Here is a 21380-nt window from a genome sequence, read left to right as displayed (position 1 = left end):
TCTTTTAAACTAGAATAAAGCTGACAAAGAAAAAGATGAAAAATATTCTCCTAAAACATTTAAATTGCGACGCTCATCAAAACCACCTTTTCATGCCAGTCTGTCACCTGAGACAGTATCCAAATCGGACAGCACTGAAGCCAAAACTTCTGAACCTGCTGCAAATAAATCTTTAGAGATTATTTCTATCCTTAATGGACTTCAAGGTAATACACATGTTCTGATTTATTGTGTAAATATTTTTCTAGGATTAGGGGAAGAGTATGCTTTATGTAGCACAAGCTTGCAAACAGAACCTTTAACCTCTAGTGAATAAGAAGCATCTTCAAACAATGAGAAAAGAGAGCTTTGGTGAGCCTGTTGAAGGGTCACAAATGACTAGCACATGTATGTTTGGGAAGGCCTACTAGTAATTTTTGGTTTTTTAATTATGAACTAGTAAATTCTGACACATTTGCAAGGCTGATACAACAAAGCAATTCAAACTAAATAGAAAATTGCACAGAAAAGAATATTTCATTTAAAAGCTTTGGAAGCTTATTTATGCTTTGTAAATTTTATACCGCGTGTGTATGCTACATGCATTTTACAATCTTTTCTGTAAGGATTATCTTCAGTGCATAACATTTTTCCAAGTTTTCTGGTTTATTTCCTTACATTTCATGTGTTGAACCCAAAGGTAAAATTGAGCAAATGCTCTCTTTATTTCATTTCAGTGGCCAAGGCATTACTGATATGTGTATGTCTACCACCTTAGCATGAGTGTTTAGGATTGCAGGTCTTGAGGAAATTATCTCTACCAATGTAGTCTTAATATAATTTATCTATCACAGAATACATGATTATTTACTCTGGCCTGCTGTAGTTTTTCCATTTCTTATCCATGATTTGTTCTTAGTAAATGAATGGTTACTCTTACACTGGTTGCCAGTGTTACTGATTTCAAAATAAATGTGTTTCCCCTTTTTTTCACTATTTAACCTTTATCTTTGCCTTCTGTCCTTTCCTTGGGTGAAAGTCAACATAATGTTAGCACAATAGGTTGAGAGTTGATGTTGCATGAGCAGTAGCGAGCAAGCTTAACTGTCACAGAGTAAAATAAATAATAGCAGTTGCACTAGGGGTTGCACAACAACTTTTGCAAGACACCCATTGGATTTGGCTGTTGTGCAAGTGGGCAGCCACAGTTGGATAGCATCTTTTTTGTTGTTCTTTAGTTTCCTACTGTCTACACTCATCTGTTACTAGTTTTATACTAACATGTTTCTTTTTTATGTACATCAACACATTTTTTATTATCTGTCTGTTGTAGATATTGCAGCTTTCATTTTAACTTTCTACTTATTTTCACTCCCATCCTAGTAGTTCCATTCCTTCTTAAACAAATCTATGGCTTCCAGTCTTGGGTCAGAATCCAAGGAGCTAATGTAAGGTGCCCAAGGGCTTGTGTTTGGCCAATGGAATTCTTGGCAGATTTCTCTGAATAGCTGCTCTCCATGAACTTCTTCTCAGTTTTAAAAGCAGTGTTGATCAGCAACCTGCTGATCAATAAAATAAAATATAAAGTCCCCTTGGGCTCATGGAATTGGTTGCATAGTTTTATGAATACCGGACATGGTCCCATACAATATGGTATCAATTTATCATTTCTCACAATGGAAGCATACTCTTAAGCTATGCTGTCTGTTTAGGGAGTCTTCCTTCTCGTTTCTTTTCTGATTCTACAGTCTTAGAACATGTGGAACATATTCACTTTTATTCTCCAAAGAATATTGCGTTTCCTCTTTAAAGCTATTTCTTTTATAAATCCTTTTAAAATCATTGTCATTTCTTTTTTGTCTCAGTGCATTTTCCTTTGAATCTGTTTCATCATTTGTCTTGCAAGTTACTAGTTATCTTAAATTGTTTACACCTGTGATGCTTGTGTAAATGTTTTTATTAATTGTATTTAAATGTCCCATTTACATTAATAAAAACAACAAATATGGCTTTTGATGCAAAAAGTTGAGGGGGGAATACTGATATTTGCCACCCTGGGCTCCTGTTGGGAAGAAGGGTGGGATATAAATCAAATAATAAATAAATAAATACTGTTGTTTTATGCAAAGTCATGTCTTAAAGATAGCTGTGTTGGATTGAAAGGTTCTATTCCATGAACAGAAAAACCTCTTCTGCTCATAAAAGGGTTCTTCCATGAATGCTTGCTCATGGAACAGAACCTATGACTCAAACCTCCATAGAAGTGTCATCATTCAGTGGTAAAACACATGTTTTTTATGCAGAAAGTCCCAGGATCAGTTCCCAGCATCTCCAGGTAAGGCTGAGGAAGACTGTGCCTGAAACTTTGAAGAATTACTGCCAATAAGTGTAGATAATATTGAGCTAGATGAACAAATAGCCTGACTCTGTTGTAGCTTCCTATTTTGACTTAAGTATTTTTTTAATACAAGAGGGTGATGTTACACAGCTGGATTGCAGACTAATAAATCACTTGTAAGACTATCCAGTTCATTTTTTATCCATCCAGATTTCACATTTAGTATTTTTTTTCAGAATTTAAGGAATTGACATGGTAATCTGAATTTTATAGAAAACTTATGTTCTTTAAAAGACAAAAAACACAAATTTGGGGGTGAAATTCTTGGTAGTAAAAATGCCTTATCTTACCTGTTTGTTATATTTTTAATTCTAGGGAATAACAGGAGGTATAAAAGTTAAGCTTCTGTGCATTAAACTAAATTATATTAATTTTCCAGTTTTTTTAAATCTTAGTGACAGTTTCAAGCAGACATTTCAATATATGTTTAATTAAAAAACAATATCCTTAATTACATGTTCCTCCTTCTGGCAAACACAGGCTGCACACATAAACAAGCCTTCTGCACAAGGGTCACCAGTCTAGATCATGTGCAGTATATGCAAAAAGATGCTACATTGGTGGAAGCCCCATGTATCTCTTGCACATTGCCAGACACATGATAAGCACTCTCATTCATCTCTGATAGCATATCAGGAGTGGAATCTAAGCACCCCAATCTACCCACCAAGTTATCAGTGCTATAAGACAGGCCACTGTTTGGCTAGGTGACCCAAATCTTTATCTACCCTCACCCCTGCTGGCCAACTTTGATAGGTAGACATGACCACCCACTGTCTGTCATCTGATGTCATAATGACACTTTGACAGTTGTCAAAGTTGGCCAGCAGGGGTGAGGGGAGATAGGGACCAAGCAGGTTTGAATTCTCCACCCATCAACTGATGAGTTTGTGTGTGTGGGGGTCAATCCTGCTTAGTGCAGAGTGATGATGCCCATCAAACCTGCCCATCGAGGTGACATCACCAGATTGAGAGGTGCACATGGTTTAACAAAAATTGTCTCATGGGCCAAATTGGAACCCCTGGCAGACCAAGATAGGCCCATGGGCTAGAGGTTCCCCACCCCCTGCTATAAGAGATGATGGTGTCAATTGTATGCTTAACTGGGGAGATCTTTGCAAATGCTGCTTCTGTGAGCTAACATGTCTTTATCAGAGCCTCAAACAGAGTTGCAAAATACTATGGAAGTTCCTTAGAATAAATTACCCAGAGGCATTGCAGATAAACAAAAAATGCCACCAGTGTAGCTCTTGCAGTTTAAAGAAGTTTAGTTTTCTTAATTTTTTGTGTGTGTTACAACCATAAAGGATTTGAAGCCTAACACAAATGTTGTTTTTTACTCAATATAATACTAATGTATCAGGAAATGTGTTTAGGATGGTGGATTTTGCTGCTGATTTTCTTGTTTCCCCTTTCCCTTCCCTCCACCCATATAGCTTCTGACAGCTCTGATGATAGTGAGCAAGATGATGATCAAACTGCTCCAGGTGTCTATAATAATGGTAAGGAGGAACCTCAAGATGAGGCTGCAAGCCAAGATAATAGTGAACTCTGTCCAAAAGAGCAGAACAGCTTACCCTTTCCAGAAGAGGTTAAACCCCTTTCAGATGCCACAGCATCCAAACCAGTATCCAAATCTCCAGAAAGATTGAGAAAAGAATTAGCAGATCTATCTGATGATACTGATTTTGAGGGCGAGAGTGAAACCACCAAGAAGAAGAAAGAAGTCAGAAAGGAGGCAGTGGATAAAACAAAGCCACCAGTCAAACGTGGAAAACGAAGATACTGTGCCACAGAGGAATGTTTAAAAACTGGGCCACCTAATATTAAAGATGAAAAGTCAAATGGCAAAGACATGCTAAGTTTGGAAAACAGTGGCAACAGCTCCTCAGATGAAGACGAGGGGAAAAATAAAATAAAAATAACACCAACTAAGAAGTACAATGGGTTGGATGAGAAAAGGAAATCCTTACGGACAAATGCTTTTTATTCAGGTTTCTCTGAAGTGACAGAGAAGAGAGTAAAACTTTTAACTAACTCTGATGAAAGGCTTCAAAATACCAGAGCTAAAGATCGGAAAGATGTCTGGTCAAGTATTCAAGGGCAGTGGCCTAAAAAAACCCTCAAGGAACTTTTTTCAGATTCTGATACAGAAGCAGCAGCTTCCCCACCACATGTTGCTCCTGAGGATACCACACCAGAGCAACACCTGCAGACTCTTGTAGAAGAAGAGACGTCTTTGTCCAGTTCTAAAGTTGAAAGACCTTTGCAACTCAACTCAGAAACTAAATCTGTTGAAGAGAAACAAGTTGAAATGAATGACAAAAAAGTTGAATTCCCAAGTAGTGGCAGTAATTCAGTGCTAAATACGCCCCCCACAACACCCGAATCACCCCCATCTGTAACAGTGGCAGAATCCAGCAGACATCAGTCCAGTGTATCTGTGTCTGAAACACTGGCGCCAAATCAAGAAGAGGTACGAAGTATCAAGAGTGAAACGGATAGCACAATTGAGGTGGACAGTGTTGTAGGGGAACTGCAGGACCTTCAGTCTGAAGGGAATATTTCTCCTACAGGCTTTGATGCCAGCATCAGCTCCAGCAGCAGCAATCAACCAGAACACACTGAGAAAGGTATACATATTATGCCATTTAGCTTTTATCCTTTCTCCCAATTAGTACTGCATGGAGTTCAAATGTTTCTGTCTGTCTTGAAGATGGCTTAAACCTCTGTGGAAATTATACTGTTCAGAAAAATGAATATAATTATCAGTGGGTTGAACCAAAGGATTCCCTTCCAGGAACAGATTCAACCCTATATATTTTAGAGTTGAAAGAATATCTCTTATTTTCTATTTAAAATGGGCAATGTTAGAAATCTGATATTAATACTGAACTTTGTTAGCATTTTACTATTTTATCTCACAAATTTATCTCACAAGTGAGAATAAAAGTGTATTTGTTACTTCAAAAGTTATCCCCCCAAAATGTAATTTAATGGCTACAGACTATATGGTCTAGTAGATTATAGTTGGTCATGGGATCTAATAACATTATTTCAAATTTCAGTACAATATTAACTACAGTACTATATTTATATATTTTGCTAAGAGGACACCAGACTGCACATTTGATCTTGATCTGCTTGTCAGTGCCAACCAGTTCTGGTTTGCTCCACAGCATTCTTCCATTTCTGTTCATGTTATCTCTTGTTCAGAACAATAGTTTTACATGACCTGTGAAATGTAGCGTCCTTAGAAGCTAGGATAAAATTTTCTCAGACTTGTTAGATTTATAGTCAGTTGAAAATAACTAAATCTGTTGAAAATGTACATGCATGATTGAGTGTTCTTATTACTATAATAAAATACTTAATATTTAGTTTTATCCCTAATATGGCAGATTTTTATTACAGCAGTACTGAATATTTCTTGCATCTTCTAAAAGGATTTCTAATTATAAAGTGATCATTGCTCTGTCATTCTGTTAATGTGAACAGATTGTTGGTATGATGTATTGAAAGTTTATTTTAACACACTTAATAAATGTACTTTGTTCTCTCAGTTTTAATGAATCACCTCATGAAATCCTTGTTTTGAATAATTCAGAGTATCTACAATTCATATTTTCTGTGGTGGTATCCAGAAAAGGGATATGGGTGTTCAGGAAAGGACCACACACACAGTTGTAACTTCACATCCTGCTTTTGCCACAGTAGTTTCCACTGCCTTAGAGGCAAGATGCTTTCTAAACTGAACAGTTGCGTGCCTCTGCTGGGGCAAAAACAGCAAGCAAAGCTCAGGTTGTGTGTGTGGTTTTCTCCCACATGGGTACATCCCTTCTTTGGGTCTTGGCCTATTTTAGAGAATCTGCATTGAATCAGGAAGCAGATAATTTAAATTAATCCTCCCTCATCATTAAAATTAAACATTGGTGCCTCTGGTAGGTAAGATACATTGTATAATATCTTGTTCTTGCTATTATTTTGATCAAGCTTGTACAGGCCAGAAAAGGCTTAAAGATGTCCAAGGAGGTGGTTCCTCAAAAAAGCAAAAAAGAAGTCACAAAACATCTGTAGTGAACAACAAAAAGAAGAGCAAAAGTAGTAAGTATAGTAGCTAGGTGGAGAGCAAAATTTTGGCTTCAGACTTAAAAGTCTCAAACCTCAATGCCTTTCATATTTTCTCACAACTGAATTTATTTTATATTGTTTGAGTGAAGAAATTGTGGAATCTGTAAAAGAATATTGCATTCTCCACCCCCCATCCAAAGGAGTCTTCATAAATGGTAATGATGGATTTGAAGGGTTGTCCAACCCATAACAGATTATGCAGTCCCCCCCTCCCCTGGGACATGTAGCGCTCATCTATATGGAAATCTCATTCAGTTGTCTAACTGAAAACTGCCATTCTGTTTGTATTGAATGATTGCAGCCAGCTTGTCTGCCTTGAGATGATGGTGATGAAGATATTATTATTATTATTATTATTAGAATGCATTTCCCACCCTTCCTCCCAAAAGTTGTCCAGGGCAGATTAATTTTACCCTTCGAGAGGGAACACTTCTCATAACTGGAAACAAACATTTAAAAAGATGCTAAGGTCTTTAGAAATGTGCTAATCCTATACCATGTATTTGTTGCTTGTTTCTTCAGCAAATAGCAGTGATAGTGAAGAACTTTCTGCAGGAGAAAGTATCACCAAATCCCAGCCAGCAAAATCAGTTCCTGCAGCAATGAAGTCTCAGCATACCAAATCTCCAGCAAGAACACAGTCTCCAGGAAAATGTGGGAAAAATGGAGAGAAGGATTCGGATCTCAAGGAACAGAATAATCGTTTGCCAAAACTTTATAAATGGAGTTTTCAAATGTGTACGTGTAAATTCCCTGTTCCTGTGCCTGGACTCTTGAATGTGTGTACCTTCTGCAACCGCAAGGCTGGAGGGAGGGACAATGGAACGGAGCCCTGCTGGGGGAACAAATTCTCGAAAAATGGCCACGTTAGCCTGTTTGCAACAAAGACAAGAAATTTTGTAGCATCTTAAAGGCTTAACAAATTTATTATAGCATAAGCTTTCATGTTGCATCTAATGAAGCAGACTCTTCACCTCAAAAGCTTATGGCATAATAAATTTGTTAGTTTTCAAGGTACTACGCAGCTGCTTGTGTTGGGGGTTAAGGGGGTTGATTTTTTTGCTTCCTGGTTGAAGTAGCTGCAAGTTGAATGTACTGCATTACATCTGCTATTGCAAGAATAAGCTTGATACTCAGCTGGATCTGATCTTTCCACAGGTTTCTATAAAGAATCATTTATATTTTTTTAACAGTGTGCATAAGTTTGATTTTATTTAATTAAATCTAGGAATTGTATAATGCTATATATTTGTTGCATCCCCTTCAATTTCTTCTATCCCTCATATTTGTGTTATTCTTCATAATGTGGAAGAATTAACATTTTGGCTTGAACTAACAAATATTTTTATATATGCAGCTGACCTAGAAAATATGACCAGTGCAGAGCGCATAGCAATCCTTCAAGAAAAACTACAAGAAATCAGGAAACATTACTTGTCTTTAAAATCTGAAGTAGCTTCCATTGATAGAAGAAGAAAGCGTTTGAAGAAAAAAGAAAGGGAAAGTAAGTAATTAAGCCTTGGTACATGCTAACAAAATTAGAATTTGACTTTTGAATACCTCTTAAAACTGTTGGGTCTTATTTTGTGAATATTGGGTGACTCATTCTGATATTTATCTTTATATTCTGATCCTGCCTTCCCTTATTTCTCCTGCTGTTACTGGCTGTCTCTTCAATGCTGTATCTAGGCAAAGTAAAAAAAAGGGGGGAGGGCATCTCCTAATACAACTCATCCCTTCTCTATGGACAGACATTGTAAAAGAAGAGGGCAGGAATTGCTCCCTATAGACCTCCTTCCTGTCCTATGTGCTTGAAAGAAATCACAAGGAAGCAAACAAGTTTATGAGAAAGTTAGGATTATCTTTTTGCAACCACTAAATCCGTAAGTGCTACCTGACTTGTATTGTTTGTTAGGGCAGAAGGGGGAACTTGGCCATCTCTTTGTTAGTTCAAAGACTAACAAAAGTAGTGCTGACATAGGCAGGAGCTGAAACAAATCTTGTAAGCATCTAGATGCCAGCAATGAATTTCAAGCAACTTTCAGCATAGATGTCCACAAACGTATTCTATAGTTTTTATATTACCACTTCTCATAATTACTGTGAGACTTCCTGGAGAAATGGGAGGCAGGTAGCAATAACAGGACTATTGCGCTGGGAAATAATGTCCCCAGCCCTTTTCTGCTGCACCTGCACTTGAAAAACAACAGCCTGTTGAGGAGTCAGAAGGTTTGGTGAGCTAGACCTCTGAAGAAGAAGAGTAAGAACTTTGTCATAGCTATAACTGTTTCCAGGGAATCACAGGGAATTTATTTGGAGGCTGACATGGACAGCGGATCATCACTGGTGGAGGAGACACCAAAAGCCTCTTCTTCAGGATGTGATGTAGTCGAGGACAAACATACCCCGGGATTTGTTTGTGGATGGGCTTGCTCCTAGCTGAGAGATTGGAGGGTGGGAATGTAAGTTGAGCTGGCTTCCAAGTGAGAGGTGGAATGCTGAGGAGTTGTATCTGGTGAGAGTAGGAATGTAGCTCATGAATGTATATCCAGTGTGATTGGGCATTTTGTGATCTTGCCGTTTTATATTGTTTTTGTATTAATATTCTGTCAGTTGCTTTGTGGGCCTTTGAGGCAAAAAGTGACATATAAATAAACATAACGTACCTAGATAGCAAGAAAAAGCTTACAGCTTGCTTAGCAGCCAAGCCACTTAAATGTGGCCTGCTTAACATTGAAAATCACACCACAGAGTACTAAAATTGCTACTGAAAATCACACCACAGAATGCTAACATTTCCCATCTTTCAACAATGTCCCAGATTGCAACCTTTTTGTTGTTGTTGTTACATAAAACTGAATTGCAGCCATAGAGAACTGAGCCATCCCCATTTTGTATGTCCCCACTTTGGGTTTCATGGAACCCTAGAAATTATATTTTTAATATTTTATGTCTGTAATAATAATGCACAAAAAAGGAATGATTGTGAAACAAAGTGTGAACCTATGTGTGATGGGAAGTGGATCTTGAGATTATATTTCCCTCACCTCTGCTGCTTGTCTTGCTTCAAATGTAATGCCTGAACTGGAAGATAACATACCCCATTTGAACATGGGATATGCCTGACCGAGAAGTCTTAAACCCATCTGGGAAATGAACTCTGAAGCAAGTAAAACTACTACATTTCTGACAAATACCCTGAACCTTAAATACATGGAAGTAAGTGCCTTTGATTTTAGTGAAATTTACTACTTCGTTACTAAATTTGGGATCAAAGACAAAATACTTCAAAAATACTAGACGAGCCTTTCCCAACTAGTGGGCCACCAGATGTTGTTGGACCACAGTTCCCATCTTTCCTGACCATTGGCAATGCTGGCTGAGGCTGATGGGAGTTGTGGTCCAGCAGCACCTGGTGGCCCACTAGTTGGGAAAGGCTGTACTAGACAGACAAGTTGATTATCTACTACTAGTCTTCCTTGTGTTGCAAGACAGAGCTTCATAGAGCTTTTCTTCAGTGTGAAAGCCTACATAAACTTAGTAACAGATCCACTGCAAGGTCTAGGTACACCTTCTTAATGCATTTCAGATTGTGTGGAGCAAAGCAAAACTAAGGCTCCAGTCTTACCCACTTTCCTGTGAGTAAGCAGTGGGCTTGCTTCAGAATAAACATATATGATTGGACTGTAAATCTCCTTAAGATTACATAATAGACTATACATATCATTGAAGACTAGAAAATCACTGAAGGTGTATACAAAATGCCCATATGTCCCAGTTTTATTTGATTTAAGTAACAATTGTTTTCAGGGAGTCTTTTTTTTTTGTCTTACAGGTGCTGCTACCACATCATCATCATCTTCCTCACCTTCTTCCAATTCCATTACAGCAGCCGTTATGTTAAGTTTAGCGGATCCACCCATGTCAAGTTCATCACAAAATGGAATGTCAGTTGAGTGCAGGTGACAGCAAGACTTGCCTAAGCACTTTGCACTTAATGGCTGTTGAGAGCCACTTTTTATACTGCACAGTGGCACAAAATTCAGACAAGCACTATTTTGTATTTAAATTTTTCTTGACAAGCTAACTTTGCACTTAAGTGCACTTTTTTTGAAGAAAAAGTACAAGAAACTGCTTTTCCTCAAGCAATAATTGTTTCCAACTTGTCTGGGAATTGTGTGTTGAATGAGATGAAGGCCTTCCACTGTGGCAAATGAAGGCTATTCACTGCCGGTAGATCGATATGGTAAGCATACAGTTGTTAGGTAGGCCTAATTAATGTGTTAAAATGGCTTACTGTTCACATATTCCCTGGTATTTTGTTAAAGCTGGAGCATTTGATATTTTTCCATTATTTAGGAAAAATGAACCTATTTTCATTTTTACAAGATAATTGTTTTTTAACTAAGCCACCTTATGGTGGCTGTAACTGTACAAGTCAAGCACATGTAATTTAATTCCAAACCTGCCGTCAATAGGATGTTTCTCATCAGACCTGATAACCAAATATAAGGATTCTGTTTAAAAGGCTAATGTTTACAGGTTTGAATTAGGCTAAATAGGTTACTGTGGGTTTTTGAATAACCCATGAATTGGAATGAAACTACTGTACTTTGCCATTTTTCTATGAATCAGTATTTTTTTTAATTTTGATAAAAACACATTGTGAAAAAGGAAGAAAATGGCTAACAAACTGTATTAAATCTTAATGTATAAAGTTTGTATTTAGCCAGTTTAAAGTGTATATTTATTCATAATGAATTATAACACTTATATTTTTGTGTTTTCTTGTAAAAGTTTCTTTTCAGTTAAAGCAACAAATATTTCATTTGTAATGCTTATTTTATTATGTGCTACAACTGAGAGGTCTTTAAGAAGGAGTAATCTATGTTAATATAATTCATGGGTGTTGAGAAGAACATTGCCACAGAAGGGATAGTTGTTTATAATATAAATAGCTAACTGAGTGGTAGATACAGTTTTTTAATTGCCTTGTACAAAATCCAAAATCAACTCAACTGTTTTCACTTCTATTGACTTTATGTTGTATGTATCCCAAGCCCTCTCTCGTTTAGCACTTGTATTTAATTACACAACTTTGTAAGACATTTGTATATTGCGGAAGTGTTCATTCAAGCTATTTAATACCTGGCACTGTTAATACACAGTACTTTATTGTACAGATTGTTTTTCTGTTTTAATTGTAGTTCTGTGTAATTTTTTTGGCTGGGCTTATGGGGGCTGGCATGTTTTTTTCTTTTCTTTTTCTGGCAATACAACATGTAAGAATTTCAAACATTCTGTTTGTAGATGCTAGAGTGTCAGAATCTTTACATTTGACTTTTCTAAGAAAAGCATTTTCAGTCTTAGTGTGTGCTTAAAGGTAACTATTGAAAATGGTTTCAAGCTATTCAGATATGTACAGGACTGTAAAAAATTGTTGACAAACATTGAAGGAAAGGCATATAAAGAAAAGCTATAAAATATATATTAGGTTCTGCGGACAATGGAATTATGTAATATATTGTACAAATGTAAGCAAAGGCCTCCGAAATAAAATGCCATAGTTTGTGAATACTGGATTCTGTTTCTAACAGTTTCATTAAGACATTTCAGTGTTTTCGGGAGCATCAGCTATAAACTTAGTTTAGCTAAAGTATTGGTCATTACAATTGTTTTTGGGGCAAATCATATAAGTGCTCCTTCGAGCCAAATTAAAGTTAATCTAACAGGAATGTGTTCGTCCATTGGCATCTATGAGGCTGCATCTGGTTCCTTAGCTTGCTAACCAGCCACTTTTTGTGCTTGTCATCAAACCCACTTTCCCATTTCCTCTAGCATATACAGTAGGCTTGAGGGAGAGGCAAGAATTTATCTCATTTGCATTGTGGTTGGGAGAAGGTAAATGATTGATTGATTTGATTTGATTTATATCCCACCCTTTCTCCCAGTAGGAGCCCAGGGCGGCAGACAAAAGCACTAAAAACTCTTTAAAACATCATAAAAACAGACTTTAAAATATATTAAAACACAACAACCCTTAAAAACATATTAAACCAAAACATTTTTAAAACATTTTTAAAACATTTTTTTAAAAAGTTTAAAAATATATTAAAAAGCAATTCCATCACAGATGCAGACTGGGATAAGGTCTCGACTTAAAAGGCTTGTTGAATGAGGAAGGTCTTCAGTAGGCACCAAAAAGATAACAGAGATAGTGCCTGTCTAATATTTAAGGGGAGGGAATTCCAAAGGGTTGGTGCCACTACATTAAGGTCCGTTTCCTGCGATGTATGTAACGGAACTCCTGATAAGATAGTATCTGCAGAGCGTAGGAATCGACTGGGTATATAAGGGATAAGACAGTCTTTCAGGTATCTGGTCCCAAGCTGTACAGGGCTTTGTACACCAAAACTAGAACCTTGAACTTAGCCCGGTAGCTAATAGATAGCCAGTGCAATTCTTTCAGTAGTGGAGTGACATTTTGGTGATACCCTGTTCCGGTGAGCAGACTTGCTGCCGCATTTTGCACCAGCTGCAGCTTCCAGGCCAACCTCAAAGGTAGCGCCACATAGAGCTCATTACAGTAATCCAACCTGGAGGTTACCAGTGCATGGACAACAGTGGCCAGGCTATCCCTGTCCAGAAATGGCTGCAGCTGTCTTACCATCTGAAGGTGATGAAAGGCACTCCTAGCCACAGAAGTCACCTTGGCGTCTAGTGACAAAGATGGATCCAGGAGCACCCCCAGACTATGGACCTGCTCTTTCAGAGGGAGTACAACCCCATCCAAGCAGGCAACTACAGTCTCTCCCACCGTCTATTTTATTCAAAACACACAACTGAGAAGCCCCCTGCCTCTGTCACAGGTCCTCTGGCACGTTTCTGCTGGGGTATGTGCCTCAAAATATTTTCAGAGTTTTAAAAGTGTCTGGTGGGGCTCTAATATTTACTATTAGCTGCCAAAATTTGGTTTAGTTCCAGCGCAGTCACTGAAGTTGTACTCACACACTAGCACCTAACAGGATCTTTACTATGTAAAATGGGCTGCAGCCTTCTTTACCTCAATGGACTGATACTGTTTGCTGACTATGATTCTGGTCAGAGAATGTGCCTACTGGAGGCTCTCATAACCAGTCCTTGGAATGCCCCAAAACAGGAGTCCAGCAAGTATTGTTCATGTATTTGTAAAATTTGTATCACACCCTTCAGCACAGACAATCTCTAGGCAAGTGTCAACTTTTAAAATTACATTAACCCAGCAAAAGCATCAAACCAGCACAAACATAAAACAAAATACATTATACTGTCTTGTGATTTTAAATTAAAGCCAATATATAAATAAACAATTCAATACCTAGAAAACAATCGGTCCATCATCATGTTAATCTACAGGTCCATACATCTAAGATACTCAAAGGCCTAAAGAAAAAGAAGACTTTCAGCTGGCACTGAAGGGATGGACACAGTGTTGGCACCAATCTGACCAGGGGGTTGAGTAGGAGTGTGTTTAAGAACCAGGCCGGTATTGTTAAGAAAGTCTCCGAGCCAGCCAAAACCACCCTCTATGATGGTATCTATTGACAGAAGGGCTTCCCAGGCAGATCTCAAAGCTCAGACAGGACAATAGGTGAAGAGGCTCTCCTTCAGGTAACCACACCCCAAGCCTTTCAGAGCTTTTTTATGTGAGAAATAAAACTTGAAATTGGGCTCCGTGATAACCAAATCAGTGTTATATGGTCCCATGTAGTCAGACCCATTAAAACACTGGCTGCTGCAGTCTGCATGAGCTGCAACTTCTGGACATCTTCAAGGGCAGCCGTATGTAGAGGGAATTGCAATAGTCTAAATGGGAGTTTAGTAGAGTATGGATAACTATGACTAGGCTGTCCTTGTCCAGTAATGGTTGAAGCTGGTGAACAAGATGCACACACTTTGCTAACAGCAACACAGTAAAATCAAGGAGTATCCCCAGACTACACACCTTAAGGCAAGGATGGCTAACCTGGGTCCTCTAGATGTTGTTGGACTCCAACTCTCATCAATCCCAGCCAGCATGGCCAATGGCCAGCGATAGTGGGAGTTGAAGTCCATCCTATATCCTGTACCTGGGAACTACCAGCACCTGTCTTGTCAGAATTCAGCCTTAGTTTTTTGGTCCTGATCCAACCTATTGTTGCCACCCACACACTGATCAAGCACTTGCATAGCTTCATCCAATTCAGATGTCTAGGAGGGTCACAGTAATCTGCTTTATCCAAACACCCTTGAAGCTTGCGCAGCTATCTTCCTTTCAAACCCCAAAAAGGGATATTTGTAACAGGGCAGAAAGTTCAGAAAGGGGATACGACAGAAAGCTAAATTAAACAGCCAATTCTGGTCGTCCCCCCCCCTTCAAAATAGTATTTTATTGTATATTAGTCCTTAAAATTGAGCCCACGTGTCCTATCCAACATTAGCAATGGGTCTCTAATACAACTTTACTGTGGGTCTCCTGTTTGCCATACAGACACAGACTGGTAAAGATGTGTACTTAATGGCTTCTACAAAGCTTATTGCTTTAAGAAACAATGTTTTCTGTAGCAATAGTTTGCTTGAATGTACATGGATATCATATATGTTTATTACATGTATTGCCTTTAGACCAGCCTTTCCCAACCTTTGGATCCACAGTTTTTTGTTTTTGCTGGACTACAACTCCCAGCCAGCACAGCCAATGGTCAGGAATTATGGGAACTGTAGTCCAGCAACAAATGGGAACCCAAAGGTTGGGAAAGACTGCTTTGGACAGTTCTATAGCAAGGTGCTATAGACTAAGATGCATCCAAACTCAGAGGAAGGCAATGGTAAACCACCTCTGAATACCTCTTACCACGAAACCCCTATGAACAGAGAATCCAAAATGCAACACGAGATAGTGCTGAAAGATGAGACCCCCCCAGGTCAGATGGCACTCAGCGAGTTACTGGGGAAGAACAACAAGCAAGTACGATTAGAGCTGTGACTAATGACACAGCTGGGTCAAAGCTGAAAGGAAGCCCAGAGGCTGATGCGCACAAATGCGATAGGAGAGTCCGGAGTTGTACGACGCACACCATAGGAACATGGAATGTGAGAAGCATGAACCAGGGAAAGTTAGACATTGTCAAGCAAGAAATGGAACGTATCAACATTACAATACTTGGCATGAGTGAATTAAAATGGACGGGAATGGGACATTTTCAATCAGGCAACTACAAAATATTTTATGCAGGAAATGGGAAATTAAGAAGAAATGGGGTTGCTTTAATAGTGAGAAGTGATGTATCAAAACCAATTAGGAAATACAGGAGCTACAACGTAAGGTCTGACCGAGTGATATCAATGAGATTAAGTGGGAAACCTATTAACATAACCATCCTCCAAGTCTATGCTCCAACGGCAAACGCAGAAGAAGAGGGATTGGATAGATTTTACGCAGAAGTACAGGAAGAAATTGATCACACACCAAAACAAGATGTGCTGATGATCATGAGGGACTGGAATGCAAAAGTAGGGAACAGAGAAGAACTAGGAATTGTGGGGAAATGGGGCTTAGGAGACGAAGCAGGAGAAACACTTAGTGAATTCTGTGAAGCCAATAATTTGTTCCTTGCGAACACATTTTTTGAACAACCGAAAAGACTGTACACATGGACATCACCAAATGGTCAATACAGGAATCAAACTGATTATATAATTGGTAGCAGAAGATGGAAAAGCTCCATACTTTCTGTGAAAACAAGACCAGGAGCAGACTCTGGTATACATCATGAACTGGTAATATCAAAACTCAGAGTAAAGCTAAAGAAGAACAACAAAGCAATCATAATGCCAGAATACAATGTAAATAACATCCCAGAAGAACACAAAGATCAAATAAGGAACAGATTTGAGGCTTTCAACTTAGTTGACAGAGAACCAGAAGAACTATGAAGTCAGAGACATTATCAGGGAAAACTGCAAAAAGATAATACCTCTAGTTAAAAAGAGAGAAAGACCTCAATGGATGACTGAATAAACTCTTAAAATGGTTAAAGAGAGAAGGAAAGCAAAAGGAGAGAGAAACACGGTCAGAACCCTAAGTGCAACCATACAGCAACTAGTATGTTGGGACAAAGGGAACTATTACAATACTGTACAGAAATAGAAGAGGACAACAAAAAGGGAAGAACAAGAGCCCTATTCCAAAAGATTAGAGAAATGAAAAGGAAATTTAAACCAAGAGTAGGGATGTTGAATAATCAACAGGTGAACACACTGACTGACCAAGATGAAATAAAAGGAAGATGGAAGCAATACACTGAAGAACTCTATGAAAGAGATGCCAGGGTGACAGATTCATTCATGGAGGAATCGTATGATGAAGAACCAGAAATTTTAGAATGTGAGTTGAAAGCTGCTCTTAAAATGCTTGGAAGAAACAAATCACCAGAAACAGATGGCATACCGATAGAGTTGCTACAAGCTACTGAGACTGAATCTGTCCAAATTTTGACAAAAATTTGTCAACAAATATGGAAAACTAAACAATGGCCCACAGACTAGAAGCATTCCATATACATTTCAATTCCAAAGAAAGGGGATCCCAGGGAATGCAGTAACTATCAAACTATTGCCTTAATTTCCCATGCAAGTAAAGTAATGCTCAAGATTCTACAACAAAGGCTCTTACCATATATGGAGCGAGAACTGCCAGACGTCCAAGCTGGATTTAGAAAGGAAAGAGGTACCAGAGATCATATCACAAACATACGTTGGATAATGGAACGGACCAAGGAATTTCAGAAGAAAATCACCCTGTGCTTTAGATTACAGCAAAGCCTTTGACTGTGTAGATCATGAAAAACTATGGAATGCTTTAAAAGAAATGGGGGTGCCACAGCATCTGATTGTCCTGATGTGCAACCAGTACTCTGGACAAGAGGCTACTGTAAGGACAGAATAAGGAGAAACTGATTGGTTCCCCATCAGAAAGGATGTGAGACAGGAGTGTATTTTATCACCCTATTTGTTTAACCTATACGCAGAACATATCATACGGAAAGCAAGATTGGACCGAGATGAAGGCAGTATGAAAATAGGAAGGAGAAATATCAATAATTTAAGATATGCAGATGATACCATTCTACTTGCAGAAACCAGTAAAGATTTGAAACGAATATTGATGAAAGTTAGAGGAAAGCACAAAAGCAGGACTGCAGTTGAACGTCAAAAAGACTAAAGTAATGACAACAGAAGATTTATGTAACTTTAAAGTTGACAATGAGGACATTGAACTTGTCAAGGATTATCAGTACCTTGGCACAGTCATTAACCAAAATGGAAAAAATAGCCAAGAAATCAGAAGGCTAGGACTGGGGAGGACAGCTGTGAGAACTAGAAAGGTCCTCAAATGCAAAGATGTATCACTGAACACCAAAGTCAGGATCATTCAGACCATCTACGTATGGATGTGAAAGTTGGACAATGAAAACAGCGGATAAGAGAAAAATCAGCTCATTTGAAATGTAGTCTTGGAGGAGAGCTTTGCACATACCATGGACTGCGAAAAAGACCGATAATTGGGTGTTAGATTGTCACTAGAAGCTAAAATGATGAAACTGAGGTTATCATACTTTGGACACATCATGAGAAGACATGATTCACTAGAAAAGATAATAATGCTGGGGAAAACAGAAGGGAGTAGAAAATGAGGAAGGCCAAACAAGAGATGGATTGATTCCATAAAGGAAGCCACAGACCTGAACGTACAAGATCTGAACAGGGTGGTTCATGACAGATGCTTTTGGAGGTCACTAATTCATAGGGTCACCATAAGTCGTAATCAACTTGAAGGCACATACCAATAGCAAGGTGCATCGTTTAGATTTTTTAATAAAATAACTTTGGTTTAAGATAAGAGTACATGCATTATAAAGCACAGAAGTTGTATATTCTATCCAATTATATCCTTCCTTTCAACATAAAAAGCATTCTCAGAGCAGCTTATAAAATATAAACAGTAAAAAGCAAACAATAATGAAGCATGTTAAAAAGCTTCTGTCCAGATTAAAGCATGGTAACATAAGATGCCAGGGGAGCATTCTATAAGCAGAGTTGAGATGGCTCACAAATGAGAAGGGCCCTCTCCCCAAGTGCCGCCTGCCTCACTTTCAAATCCTTCAGGAACCCAGGTGGCAAGTCATGTAGGACTTTAAAGAAAAGCACCAGTGCTTTGAATGGAGCTCAGAAACTAACCAAGAGCCAGCGCAGCTGTTCAAGCACTGGTGATATGGCTAGGGCTGCCGAGAGTGGGTTCGGGCCCCAGTGAAAAAAAATCTTCACACTTTAATCTTTTATATCATTATTATTTTCTTTGAAATTAACTGATTTTACAATGGATGTCAAAAACAATAGACAAATAATGATACTACTGAGAAAGACAAAAACATATGCAACATAGTTGGGCCCTTGGGCCCCTTCCAGACCGCTGGGCTCCAGTAATTTGTACCAGCTCCCCCCCCCTCGTCCGCCTTGGATATGTCCTCCCATTGACTGATACCAGCTAACAGCCTAGTTTCTCAACAATATTCAAAGCCAACCCCAATCATTTATTTATTTGATATCTTGCACTACTGTAGTCTAGTCTGGCAATTCCCTTAACATCAACATTTTTAGATCAACCATTGGCCAAAATCAGTAAAATACACAAATATAATTCAATAAATAAAAATGACACAAAATTCTCATACAACATAAGCATAAAGCATACATAATCAGTAGTGCCACTAGGACTGTGGGGCACAGATTTGGGGCCCTGTAACTCCTGTGGGACCCCCCAAATGCTGGCACTATTGACAGTGGCAGCCCCTGCAACCTTTCATTTTAAAACATGCACATTTACATTGTAGGTACATTGCTGTATTCAGAGGCCCCTCAGGGCCCCAGGTGGAGACTGAAGAACATATTTGCTACTTTCGTGATGCAGGTGACCCATCTTAACTTAAAATTTTCATGTTTTTAGTGCATAAGAGCATTTGTAAGCACCTTAAAATCAAAGTTTTTTTGATACTAGAATTTCTTTGCTTTTAAAGAAGGAAAATCACTGAATTACATACTTCATGCAGGGATAGGGCAAAATTGACCGTCTGTAACATTTATAATATGTATTATGCTTTTACATGTTGACAGCACTTCACATGTATTTCAATAACCTTCATGCTGATACCACAAGATAGGTCATTTTATTATCTTCATAGTCCTCCTATTTTGAACATTATCTTCATAGTTTGTTTGAATGATTTAAGAAATGCACTAGGCATGCAACACAGTTAATTGTTGTGACTCCCATTTGGCCCATGGGGTGGGGGTGGGGGTGGGGTGGGAAGGGAGTAAAACTTGAGACACTGGTATGTGACCACACTGGAAAGTATGTCACTATTATCATAGACTGCAAATCCAGCAAAGCTACAGCAGAGGCATTCCAGGAAATGTTTCACCCAATGATTTTTATTATGCTGCTGTTAAAGACAGAGGAGAAAAAAATAGCAGTCCCTGCACATGCTACCTGAGGTAGATAAAAAAACAGAAATTTCCATAATCCTTCTCCCAAGCCCGTGTCTACATTTTAGCGTATGTGACCAGTAGTGTAGTGGCAAAGTCGGAAGTGTAGGGTCCCTTCATGATAGTCATGCCACGCCCCCTCACTCGCTTGCTTGCTCTCAGGCCTCATCTCCACATTTCTCAGTTCTTCCCACACAAGCCTTCTCCCACAATAATAGAGGCCCCTAGGAGCCAACCTGCTGAGAAGAGTCTTCTCTGGCTAACTCACCAGTTTTCCGTCTGATTGGCTCCAATCAACAGAAAAGGATAAGAAACCATGTTAGAAGACTCTTTTCAGTGGCTCCCACAATTTCATGCTGATTCACTCCTAGGATTCTGGAGACATAGGTACCATGCTGAGACTGCTCTCAAAAAAATAAGGGGTATAAGACCCCCTAGACAGGATGGCTATACTCCTGTATGTGATCTATTAACATCAATCAATCAATCCAATTTATTTCGGTCGTAGACCAGCGAGTATTAACATCAAAACAAGTTTGTTGTTTTAGTTCATAAGCTTTCACCTGCATATAATGAATGTCTACCTTCTACCAGAAATGAATAACTTCCTGAAGTTACCTCTTACCATCACCTTTAAGCAGCACACCATGCTCTTAATCACAAGGAGGTTCAAAGGATCACATCACTTACACATGGTAATTACATTCTTGAAAAATCCTCCCTGAGTGAGGACGTCTTGGAAGGATGTTTATGGGCTCGGTCAGGTAGGTGGAGTGTTACCACTTTTGCAGGGCCCCAGTTACCAGTGCCGTGCCTTCTGGTTGAATTAAAAACAGTCCTGTTGTAAAAGCAAGATCTCGTCCCCCTTCTCGAAGCAAGTTTTAAAGTCACAAATTGAACACCCTGCAATTTTGTTGCTGTTGTCTTCGTTTAGGTGGGGTTGTACATGCACTGGCCCTACCCTGGCTTCAACTAAGTGAGATGTAATTTTGAAGTGTTTTATATAGGCCAAGAGCACCTATCTTTTAATCCTACTCAGCATCCAAACACTGAGATGAGGCAGCCTTCCAGATTGAAGGATGTTGTTTGCAGACCTAAATCCTAATCCACTGGACACCCTGATTGCAGATAACCCAGCACTGCAACTTTACCAGCACCCTTGGAGCAACTTTATGAGCAGCACTTGACTGCAGCAGAGATGAGAACCTAACAAAAATCTAATCCAGCGATGACGAGATGCCCTTTAACTCCTAGACTACTTTACGTTTGGTTGTTTTTCTCCAACAGATGCACACGTGCTGCTTCTACA

At 38.8% G+C, this 21380-nt stretch overlaps 1 protein-coding gene across 6 annotated transcripts in view; it reads left to right on the top strand.

Moving 5' to 3' along the window:
• The window catches only part of ARID4B (AT-rich interaction domain 4B), a 141278-nt gene extending 129172 nt beyond the window's left edge, over positions 1-12106 (top strand). For 5 of the 6 annotated variants that reach the window (XM_061624525.1, XM_061624524.1, XM_061624528.1 and 2 more), the window contains 6 exons: positions 14-206; positions 3814-5010; positions 6371-6481; positions 7031-7246; positions 7866-8012; positions 10344-12106. In XM_061624525.1, the coding sequence (XP_061480509.1) occupies positions 14-206; positions 3814-5010; positions 6371-6481; positions 7031-7246; positions 7866-8012; positions 10344-10474 (1995 nt within the window). In that variant the 3' untranslated portion in view covers positions 10475-12106. Of the gene's footprint in view, positions 1-13; positions 207-3813; positions 5011-6370; positions 6482-7030; positions 7288-7865; positions 8013-10343 lie in introns of those variants that run through there. The other variant, XM_061624527.1, reaches the window with a different exon arrangement.
• The last annotated feature ends 9274 nt before the right edge of the window (positions 12107-21380 follow it).

The sequence above is a fragment of the Rhineura floridana genome, chromosome 4 (assembly GCF_030035675.1).
Source record: "Rhineura floridana isolate rRhiFlo1 chromosome 4, rRhiFlo1.hap2, whole genome shotgun sequence".
Classification (NCBI taxonomy): Eukaryota; Metazoa; Chordata; class Lepidosauria; order Squamata; family Rhineuridae; genus Rhineura; species Rhineura floridana.
This window is presented reverse-complemented; position numbering and strand designations above follow the sequence as displayed.